The 12,186-nt window shown below is 38.4% G+C and overlaps 1 protein-coding gene across 1 annotated transcript; it reads left to right on the top strand.

Moving 5' to 3' along the window:
- Window positions 1-377: 377 nt before the first annotated feature.
- LOC103964467 lies at window positions 378-6,187 on the top strand. Its single transcript, XM_048570930.1, is given in 5 exon segments — window positions 378-1,317; window positions 1,378-2,853; window positions 2,935-3,445; window positions 3,911-4,435; window positions 4,438-6,187. Coding segments are annotated over 5 exon segments (4,851 nt in total). The 5' UTR covers window positions 378-480; the 3' UTR covers window positions 5,940-6,187.
- The last annotated feature ends 5,999 nt before the right edge of the window (window positions 6,188-12,186 follow it).

The raw sequence follows: 12,186 nt of genomic DNA, 5'->3' as shown, positions 1-12,186 counted from the left end.
TTTGTGAACTACTTAAAAATCTGTCTCTGTCTTGTTTTTGTTCGATTTAATTTAAATATCAAATCAACTCCAAAAATCCCAAAAATTTGTGTGAGTGTAGCTCTGTGTGTCTAGTATCTGCATATAAAATTTCGTAGACTTTAGATAAGTGTAAGTCGGTCTAATAATTATTTTTCGGTGGCTGGTCAGTAGGGACAGCAGCCCAGTTTTTGTGACATTTTAAGTAGTTAGATAAAACAATCTTCTGCGGGAAAGACCCTTATTTTCATATGCTACAATTGACAAATATTATTGTTAATAAGGAAAATTAATAGGACATTTGTGTGCTACTTTGTCGTGTGAATTTAATCCTATCAAATTTTTGGCGCCGTGTCGCCGGGGATTGTTATTTCTAATTACTTATTTTTTTTTTATTGTTTTCTTTTCTTGTCTAATTAGTGTTTTTGTTCTTGTGTTTATTTCAGGTACTCTTCGTAGTATATGCGTACTCGAAGGTCCAAGAGCATTGATCTAGATTCCTATGATCCTGAGGTTGAACGAACATTTCGAAAGCTTCGAGGAACAATCAAGCAAAAGCGTGCATCGGTGTCTTTACCACCATCTTCTCCACCACATTTGAGTTCGGAAGAGGAGGAAGAACCACAAGAAGGCATGGCTGATAACCGGACTTTGAGGGAGTTGGCAACGCCTAATACGGATCAACAACCATTGTGCATCACATATCCAAATGCAGGAGGAGGATTTGAGCTTAAGTCCGGCATGATTCACTACTTGCCTAAGTTCCATGGCTTCTCAACAGAGGATGCCAACAAGCATCTCATGGAGTTTCATGTGGTATGCTCGGGAATGAGACCAGCCAATGTGGATGAGGAGCAAGTCAAGTTGAGGGCATTCCCATTTACATTAGAAGCTAAGGCAAAGGAGTGGCTTTACAATTTACCTCCAGGATCAATGAACACATGGAACCAGGTGAAGCAAGCATTCTTGGAGCAATATTTTCCGGCCACAAAAGCTGCAAGCATAAGGAAAGACATATGTGCAATCCGACAACAACATGGAGAGCCCTTTGGAGATTACTATGAGCGATTCACACATTTGGTTGCATCTTGTCCTAATCATCAAATTTCAGAGCATCTTTTAATACAATATTTTTATGAAGGATTGTGTGGTACTGATCGTGTAATGCTTGATGCAGCAAGTGGAGGAGCATTCATGGACAAGACACCAACAAATGCTAAGGCATTATTAAAGAACATTGCTGGCAACACACGACAATTTGGAGGGAGAGATGAGCTACCTCTTAAGAAAGTTAACGAGGTAAGTGCTAACTCTAGTATTGAATTACAATTAGCTAACTTGACTAATCTTGTGCAACAGGTTATGGTGGCTCCAAAACAGGTGTGCGGTGTTTGTTCAATGATGGGACATGCCACAGATATGTGCCCTTCGTTAATGGATCAAGGTGGTCTTGAGCAAGCTAATGCGTTAGGAGGGTTTCAGGGGCAACAAAGACAAAAGTATGATCCATACTCCAACAACTATAACGCAGGGTGGCGCGATCATCCACATTTAAAGTGGAACAATCAAGACAACGGACAACAATCTGTTCCCAACAACTATAACCGTCCACCTGGCTTCTTTCAAGCAAGACCGCAGACACCGTTTCAGCCTCAACAACAACAAGCTCCAAGTAAGTCTCTTGAGGATTTAATTGCTTCTTTAGCTAACTCTACTCAATCTCATCAACAGAAAACAGACAAAGCAATTGAAAACCTTGAGCGCCAAATGAGTCAGTTAGCAAGTTTGATGGGGCAACAACATCAACCAGGAAGGTTGCCTAGCCAAACCGTGGTGAATCCAAATGCGGAGCAGATGAATGTTGTGACTTTAAGGAGTGGAAAAGAAGTTTTTGAGCAGCCAAGGATGCAAAAGAGGACTAGAAAAGATACAAATGAGCAAGGGGAGCAACAAACCAAAAATCTTGAGCAAGATGAGGCTTCAACAGAAACTGAAAAGTCTCATAAAGATACAGAATTAAACAAAAAAGATTATGATAAGGTAAGTAAAGAAGTTCAAAATTCATTTAACTCATGTGTCCCTATTCCTTTTCCTCGTAGGTTTATGAAGTCTAAGAAGGAGCAAACTGATAAGGAAATCTTGGATACTTTCCGACAAGTCCAAGTGAACTTACCTCTTTTAGATGCCATAAAACAAGTGCCCAAGTATGCAAAGTTCCTTAAAGAGCTTTGTACGAACAAGAGAAGATTCAATGATCAAGAAACTGTGGCATTAAGCGAGGAAGTATCAGCTGTTTTGCAGAGAAAGCTACCACCAAAGTTGAAGGATGCCGGTAGCTTTACCATTCCATGTGTAATTGGAGGGAAAGAGTTTGGAAGAGCATTGTGCGATCTGGGGGCATCCATCAATCTGATGCCATATTCAGTGTATGAATCACTAAACCTTGGAGACTTGAAGGAAACAAAGGTAGTAATCCAGTTGGCAGATCGTTCAAATAGATATCCCAAAGGCCTATTGGAGGATGTACTTGTGCAAGTGAATGAACTTATTTTTCCCGCTGATTTTTTTGTTCTTGAGATGGAACATGACCCTATGCCTACTGCACTTCCTGTTATATTGGGAAGACCATTCCTTAGAACGGCGCGTACGAAGATTGATGTCTACGATGGTACTTTAACCATGGAAATTGATGGAGAAAGTGTCAAGTTCAAAATCTTCAATGCTATGAGGTACCCTAGTGATTTTGAATCTTGTTTGTCTATTGATGCGTTTGATTATTTTGTGCAAGATTGTTTTAATGAAGGTGTAGGACAAGACAATTTAGAGAAGGCGTTAGTGCATAACATTACACATGGAAAACTTAATTATTCCGAGCACATTGAAGAAGAATTAATCCAGACAGTGGCAGCCCTTGAGTTTCTTTCACCAATTCATGGTAAGTTTTCTTCCCATTTTATTTCTCTTCCTACTTCTAACGAAAAAATTCTTCCTTCTGTGATTCAGGCACCCAAATTGGAGCTTAAACCGATTCTTGAACATTTGAAGTATGTATTTTTGGGAGAGGATGAAACATTACCGGTCATCATATCATCACAACTCACAGCAGAAGAAGGGGAGAAACTGATCCGGGTACTGAAGGATCACAAAACTGCCATAGCTTGGAGCATTGCAGATATCAAAGGCATAAATCCAGCTACATGTATGCATAGGATTCTGCTGGAGGAAGGTGCAAAACCTACAAGGGAAGCTCAACGCCGTTTGAACCCACTCATGATGGAGGTCGTCAAGAAAGAGGTTATCAAGCTTCTTGATGTTGGCATCATATATCCTATCTCGGACAGCAAGTGGGTGAGCCCTGTTCAAGTAGTTCCGAAGCGATCCGGAGTCACAGTTGTTAAGAATGAAGCTAGTGAGCTAGTGCCTACACGTGTGCAAAACAGTTGGAGAGTCTGTACAGACTACCGGAAGATAAATAGCACCACACGCAAGGATCACTTTCCAGTTCCATTCATTGATCAAATGTTAGAAAGGTTAGCTGGTCATTCTCATTATTGCTTTCTTGATGGCTATTCTAGATATAATCAAATTGCAGTTGCTCCGGAGGATCAAGAAAAGACGACTTTCACATGTCCATTTGGCACATTTGCATACCGGAGGATGCCGTTTGGACTTTGCAACGCCCCCGCCACATTTCAAAGGTGTATGGTAAGTATCTTTTCTGATATGATTGAGAAAATAATTGAAGTGTTCATGGATGATTTTTCAGTTTATGGTGATTCTTTTGATACATGTCTACATAATTTGTCCTTAGTTTTAAAACGTTGTCAAGAAACTAATCTGGTCTTAAATTGGGAAAAATGTCATTTCATGGTTTCACATGGATTAGTTTTAGGGCATATCATATCTGAAAATGGAATTGAAGTTGATAAATCTAAAGTAGAAATTGTTAGTTCTTTACCTCTCCCTACTACTGTCAGGGAGGTTCGTTCTTTTCTTGGACATGCAGGTTTCTATCGTAGGTTTATGAAAGACTTCTCAATGATTTCTAGACCCTTGTGCCGTTTGCTTCAAAAGGATGTAATATTTGATATGAATGAAGAGTGTGTGGTAGCATTCAACAAACTTAAGGAGTTGTTATCCACGGCTCCTGTGATCATGCCACCAGATTGGAGTTTACCTTTTGAGTTAATGTGCGATGCTTCAGATTATGCTGTCGGTGCAGTTCTAGGACAACGTGTCAACAAAGTGCCACATGTCATCTATTATGCATCACGAACACTCAATGATGCACAGTTGAATTATTCAACAACAGAGAAGGAGCTTCTAGCTGTTGTATTTGCTTTAGAAAAATTTAGATCTTATCTAATTGGAACTAAAGTTATTGTGTTTTCTGACCATGCAGCTTTGAAGTATTTACTCACAAAAAAGATGCAAAACCACGACTCATTCGATGGATACTTCTGCTTCAAGAGTTTGACTTGGAGATCAAGGATAAGAAAGGGAGTGAGAATGTTGTAGCAGATCATCTTAGCAGACTTGTGCACTCAAACATAGAGGAAGATTTCATCCCTTTACGTGAGAGTTTTCCGGATGAGCAATTGTTTTCATTAAAGGTTACTGACCCTTGGTATGCAGATATTATCAATTACAAGGTCACCAAAAAGATTCCGGATGATTTTACACGTGCTCAGAAAGATAAGCTTGTCAAAACCGCCAAATACTACGAGTGGGATGATCCTTATTTGTGGAAATATTGCCCTGATCAATTGATTAGAAGGTGTGTCCCTGAATCTGAGTTTAAATCTATTCTAACTTTTTGTCATTCTTATGCATGTGGCGGCCATTTTGGAGCAAAAAGGACAGCCCTTAAGGTGTTAGAGAGTGGTTTTTATTGGCCTAGTTTGTTTAAGGATGCGTACGAGTTTTGTGCAACATGTGATCGTTGTCAACGAACAGGTAACTTGGGCCCAAGAAATCAAATGCCACAAACCCCTATTTTGATTGTTGAGATCTTTGATGTATGGGGCATTGATTTCATGGGACCTTTTCCATCTTCAAATGGTTTTCTTTACATTTTATTGGCTGTGGATTATGTTTCTAAATGGGTAGAAGCGAAAGCTACCAAAACTAATGATTCAAAAATTGTTTCAGATTTTATTAAGACTAACATCTTTGCAAGATTTGGGACACCTAGAGCAATCATTAGCGATGGAGGGAGTCACTTTTGCAATAAAACATTTGAAGCGTTGCTTAGGAAGTACAATGTCACACATAAGGTGTCTACACCTTATCATCCGCAAACTAGTGGTCAAGCAGAAGTATCAAACCGTGAGGTAAAGCAAATTTTGGAGAAAACTGTGAGTCCTAGTAGGAAGGATTGGAGCATGCGCTTGAACGATGCATTGTGGGCTTATAGGACTGCTTATAAGACTCCTATTGGAATGTCCCCATTTCGATTAGTTTATGGGAAACCATGCCGTCTTCCAGTAGAATTAGAACACAAAGCTTATTGGGCTATCAAAGCCTACAACATGGATACGAGTGTTGCCGGACAGCAGAGGAAGCTTCAATTGAATGAGTTAGATGAAATTCGGAATGATGCATACGAGTCTAGTCGAATATACAAGGAGAAATCAAAGGCATTTCATGACAAGATGATATCAAGGAAGAGCTTTGCCATTGGACAGAAAGTTCTTCTATTTAATTCTCGCCTTCGGTTATTTCCAGGTAAGCTTCGTTCTCGATGGGTTGGTCCGTTTGTTATAACTAATATTTTTCCTCATGGTGCAGTGGAAATCCAAAGTGCAAAGACCAGAAACCTGTTCAAAGTGAATGGACATAGACTCAAACCATATTACGAGTCTTTTGCGGAGCATGATGTGGAGGTTGTACCCCTCCAAGAACCAGCTTCCCTTGAATGATTACTCTTGGTACCGTCCGGCTGAGGACGTAAAAGCAAGCACTTATTGGGAGGCAATCCAATATTTCTATTCATTATCTTTTTATGTCATTTTCAATTTTTCGTTTGTTTTGTTTTCTGAGTTTTCATGCGTGCTAAGCTGAAGTATTTCTTTTCTTTGTAGGAATCTTAGGTTATGTCCACCCTTGGAGTTGATTGCAGAATTGAAGTTTGGGGGTCATCACTTGATTTTATTGCAAATTGGGGAAGTTTTCTGTCCAAATGCTTTATTTTGTTTCTTACTATTTTATTTCATTTTTATTTTTTATTTTATGCATTATTGTGTTTTATGACATTGGGGACAATGTCCAGTTTAAGTTTGGGGGTAAAGATTGAAAAAATGACTAAATTGAAAATTTCCGTCCCTTTGACTAAGAACTGGTTTAATTTGTTTCCTTGTTGTTTTTTTTTGTTTTCTTAATTAGTTTTGTTGACTCTTAAAAAAAATAACAAATAAAAAAAAAAAAGAGAAAATTTTGAAAATATGAAAAATTCAAAAATAGTCTTATTTTATTTATTGTTTTGAATTAGATTTTTATTAGTTTCCCGACCCAATGATATAATTGGATTGAATTTGGAGCATGGTGATCAAGAACTTAGTAAGCATGTATTGTGTGAAGTTCCTTATTCTCTTGTTAGCTTTGTACATGTTTAATCATCTTTGAAAAACCAAAAGCACATAGCCTTGTTGATGTGAAACTAAAGCATGATTTAAAGCTTCATATGTGAACATAGTGACCATATACAACCTATGTGAGTTTTTGAGCCTATTGAAAGTGTGTGCATTTTTCATACACTCCTATTCTTTCATGTGTGATGAACTTATGTGACTTACATCTCTAGAACTTGCATAACGATCTTTCGAAATGTTTGTCATTGATTGCATGAACTTGAAAATGATAGAGGCATTAGGTTTATCACCATGGCCCAAATAAACATGTTTCCTAAAGAAAAATGATATCATTAGATTGCCAATTTGAGCCTATATGTTAAGCCTTTTAATTCTTATCACCAGATATGTCTGCCCTTATACCTTAAACATTTTTCCTTACCCTTTCCAAGCTAGCTAGTGAGCAATGTGAGATTGTCTTATGAGAAATGTTTGTGAAGTACTTTGAAAGAGTTTGGCAAAAGAATAAGTGTGGGGGTATTTCATGTTTGTATTTAGTTATGTGCGAAAATTGGTTCAAAAAAAAAAAAAAAAAAAAAAAAAAAGAGAAGAAAAAAAAGGAGAAGAAAAATTTTTGTATACAAAGCAAATAAAAAGTTTAGGGGTGTGATTGGAGGTATTAGTAGAGTGGTTGGAGAGCTTGAGTTCTTATAAATCTCAACAAGAGAATTGCTTGCAATGTAGCTTGGAACTTGTGTTTACCTATCCTTTCATTTCTATAACCCCCTCCCTAAGCCTCATTACAACCAATAAAAGTCCTCTTGATTTTAGTTTTGCAATTATGATTGTGGAGATGAGATCTTTATGCAAGCTTATGGTAGATCTTTCACATTTGATTCTTTGAGCAAAACACGTTAAACTAAACATATGTGTGATTGAGTGTATGTCCCGTGAGAAGGTCACTAGTTTGCATGTAGTGTTTTAAAACAAAACTTGAAATTGCATTAGCATGGCTATTACACACACTACACTTCAAGGATGATTAAAAGGTAGTTGTTAACATTTGAATAAGGAAGATGAGCTTGGATTAGCTTGCTTGGTGCTAGCTAAGGTTCTTGATGATTTGTTTTCTTGAATGAAATTCTATGAGGGTGACATAGTGGGGAGCTAATGTTTTTCATGTTGCTACTTTTTCATGTTTTCTTTGTTTTGCTTGAGGACTAGCAAAAGCTAAGTGTGGGGGTATTTGATAAGCTCATATTTATATATATTTTATATCAAATTCACTTGTCTTTTCTTAGTTAGTTCCTTATATTTTTGAGTTATTTACCTTGTTTTTGTGTTTTTTAGGATTTGTCAAGTAAAGAAAAGAAAATAACACAAGTGGAATGTTAAGTAATAAATTCGTCAAAACTGCCTGTGCAGGTCAGCTGACTTTGGAAGCAATTTTCGGACAGCTCAGAATGAATTAGAGAATGAGCCTTATATGCTTGGAAAGCTACGGATGTCTATTTTCTGGAGCATTTTACGGATTGTTAATATCATTTTTCTAGAAAAAGTTATGGCCGTTCAAACACTGAAAGGTTCCCAGGAGGCTGAGCAGTTTGTAACTGACAAAGAAGCATTGAAAGCAATAAATCCCATAAAACTAACAGCCAAAACTGATGCAGCCAAGAACAAGCCAGCTAACACCTATTCAAATATCAGAGGAAATGAAAAATTAAGTGAGAGTAATGGGCATAAAGGCTGCCCAAAGAGTTACAATTGTTTTGGCATTTCCTCCCACTTATTGTCATCACTAAATGGCTGTTAGTGGGGTGAGTTATGGAGAAAAAACTGTGGCAGCAGAAAAGAAGAAAATACCTACAGGTTGCAGCAACAAAGGGGGAGAAAAAGTGTGAAAAAAAGATAGAAAAAAAAAGAAGCAAAGCAAGGGAAAAAGGCAAGGCTGCTGCGTTGGGGAAGGAAGGAAAGGAAGGAGGAAATCTTGGCATTCTCTTCTCTCGGTTTTATCTTCTCAAACTCATGTCTTTCTTTTGGTTTAATTTGAGAATTATGTGTAACTAATTTTTAGTAGGTAGGGGCTGTTTTGAAGCTCCTAATATGATTGCAAGTTTGTTATGACATTTCGTTTGAATTACTTTTACGAATGGATGAAAATTGGTTCACTACTTGTCTCATTGATGAATTCTTTATGTGTTTTCTATGGATGCATACTTAGTAAGCATATCTAGGATTCTAATGCTATGAATATGTGTGTGCCTGCCCTTGTCGAATGAGGACCTACATATGTTCTAGAGTAGTACTTGTTAATTGCGATTAACATGTGAACCAATTTCTAGGATAAGTAAGACAACGCCAGTACTTACGATGCCTTGTGATGACTCAAACTCTTTTAGTTCTTAATGATTTCTACTTGTTAAATCTATGAACACACCATTCAAGATTGCATGTTAGGGACTAAGTTAAGTTGAAAACGCCATTCTCTTAACATACTACATAAGAAAGAGTAATAGGTTGAGTTCTAACATTGAGCCAACTTGAGCATCTTCATCCAAAAAATGAAAGGAATTTGAATGAAACATAACATGTTTGCATGATTATTTGGTGGTGGATAGCAATTCCCCTAACTCGTTTTTCTTAATTTGTGAACTACTTAAAAATCTGTCTCTGTCTTGTTTTTGTTCGATTTAATTTAAATATCAAATCAACTCCAAAAATCCCAAAAATTTGTGTGAGTGTAGCTCTGTGTGTCTAGTATCTGCATATAAAATTTCGTAGACTTTAGATAAGTGTAAGTCGGTCTAATAATTATTTTTCGGTGGCTGGTCAGTAGGGACAGCAGCCCAGTTTTTGTGACATTTTAAGTAGTTAGATAAAACAATCTTCTGCGGGAAAGACCCTTATTTTCATATGCTACAATTGACAAATATTATTGTTAATAAGGAAAATTAATAGGACATTTGTGTGCTACTTTGTCGTGTGAATTTAATCCTATCAGCTTGTAGCTTCCTTTTCTCCTAGCGCCATACTTGAGGCTAAGTTAGCGAGATCGTTTGCCATTTGATTTTCTTTTCTTGGCACATGTTTTAGCGTCATAGCCTTAAAATTTCGTAACAGTTGAGTTGCAAGCCAAAAGTACAAGACGAGATTATCTTTCCTCACTTCATATTTAGTCAAGAGTTGATTGATTATGAGCTTGGAGTCGCCATACATTTCCAGCATTGTTATTTCCATGTCGATTGCCATTTAGAGTCCGATACTTAGCGCTTGGTATTCAACAACGTTGTTGAAGAATAGCTCGCTTAATTGGAATGAGTAGGGTAGTATTTGTCTTTATGGTGACATGAATACTACTCCTGCCCCTCTTCGTCTGTTTGTGCGAATTCGTCGAATAACGTTGCCTTTGTCGGGAAGATGTCGAAGTAGAACACCTCTTCATCAGGCAAGTTGTCTGAGATTTTCCAATCGGCTTGGATTAGATGATTGGCAAAGAAGTTTGCTAGCACTTGTCTCTTGATGGTTTTAGCTGGAACGTAGATGATTTCATATTAATTGAGAAGCAACGCCTATTTCACTAGTTACCTTGTCAAAACTAGCTTTGACATGACGTATTTGACCAGGTCAGCTTTAGCAACCAAGTGGATGGTGAAAGCATGCATGTAGTGTCTAAAATTTTTGACGGCAAAGACTAAGGCAAAGCACGTCTTCTCGATTGGTGAGTAGTTGAGCTCGGCACTAGTGAGGGTTCTACTTAGGTAGTAAAGTGCTTTTTCCTTTTGGTCTTTATTTTCTTGTGCTAAGAGTGCTCCAATGGAACCTTCTTATGCAGCAATGTATAGGATGATAACTTTCTAGGTATGGGAACTCCTAAGACAGGTGGGTTTGCCAGGTACCTTTTTTATGATTTCAAAAGCATTGCAGCATGCGTCATCCCATACGAATGGAGCATTCGTCTTCATTAGTCGACTGAAGGGTTGATGGTGTCAAGTGAGGTTGGAGATGAAGCGTCTAATAAAGGCAAGTTGTCCTTGTAGACTTTTCAACTCATGTAGATTCCTTAGCTCGGGTATGCATTGAATGGCCTTAATCTTTTACTGGTCCACTTCAATGCCACGGTGCTTGACAATAAAGCCAATGAACTTCCCAGAGGTGAGGCTAAATGCATATTTCAACTGGTTCATCTTGAGGTTGAAGTGCCGTAGTTTTTCAAACACCATTCATAAATCTTTCAAGTGATCAGATCTCTTCTTGGCCTTGACAACCACGTCTCTACATAACACTCTACATTTTTAAGTAGCATGTCGTTGAAGATCTTCTGCATGGCGCGTTGATATGTGGCTCCAACGTTCTTCAAGCCAAAAGGCTTTACCTTGTAGCAGGATATACCTTTTGGAGTGCGGAAAGCTATTAGTTCCTCATCTTTGGGAGCCATGCAATTTTGATTGTACCATATGAGCCATCCATGAATAATAGTGCCTCATGGCCAGTGGTTGCGTCCACCATGATTTCGATGATTGGCAAGGGAAAGCCATCTTTTGGGCAAGCATCGTTAAGGTCTAAGAAGTCTATGCAAACACCTACTTTCCTGGATTTCTTAAGGACAATGGCGATGTGGGAGATCCACATAGGGTATTGCAACTCTCAGATGAAGCCTGCTTCAATTAGCTTGTCAATCTTGGCCTCAATTTGTGGGAGGAGCTCAGATCAAAAATGTCTTTGAGTTTGCTTTATCAGTTGCATTCCAGATTTGGCTGCAAGACGATGCACATCGATAGTAGGGTCAACGCTGGGCATTTCTTTGTAGGTCCAAGCAAAGACGTCCTCGTACTCCAAGAGCAGTTGGTAGTACTCCTGGATGTTGTCCATACTTAGTGATGCACTTACGAAGATAGGCTTCAGTTCCTCGCTTGTGCCTAAGTTGAGCTCTTTGAGATCATAAATCGTAGCTTGCCTCCATCCTCAAGCTGTGGTGGCGTAGCAGTGACGTCCTCCTTGGGGATCTCTTATTCTTTGTCTTATTGGATCGTGATATGGAAGACGTCTTAGACCTCATTTTTAGTGCTGTCATCTTGGGCTTGTTGGCGTGAAAAATGGCCAATGTGGATGATGGTGCACCTTCTTACCTCCAGTGGTCTTTTTGTGTCAACCTCCAAGGTTGCTTGGCATTTCATCCTTGAAGGAATCGAGCTTCAAACGTCATCTTTTTCTGCTAAACCGTTGAGCTTTTCTTCCTTTGGCGTTGTCTTCTTTTTCTTAGAAGGTTTCTTGGTTTCTTGAAATCTTTCCAAGGCTGACCGTTGTGGAGGAGAGATAACCATGTTGCTTTGTTTCTTGGTTTTTTGACAACCTTTAAAAAATAGAGCTTTGAGGTGTTGGTGTGTTAAACCTTTTAAAGACAGAGGTTTGGTCTTGACCATCAATGCGATCAAGTGTCAAAATTCTGGGTTTTGGTGATTCAGCCCATCGAAGACTGATGTTCGAGGGGCGGGTTTAGGCTCTTTTTGACTTTGTTCAACTCTCACATTGATGTGTTGGGCGCTAGCATTTTTTGCTTTGCTTGAAATCTTCACGGACGTATTTGGTGTGAAGCCAAGTC

Source organism: the organism of the source record quoted next, unplaced genomic scaffold (assembly GCF_019419815.1).
Source record: "Pyrus x bretschneideri cultivar Hongxiangsu unplaced genomic scaffold, Pyrus_bretschneideri_v1 Contig56, whole genome shotgun sequence".
Lineage (NCBI taxonomy): Eukaryota > Viridiplantae > Streptophyta > Magnoliopsida > Rosales > Rosaceae > Pyrus > Pyrus x bretschneideri.
This window is presented reverse-complemented; position numbering and strand designations above follow the sequence as displayed.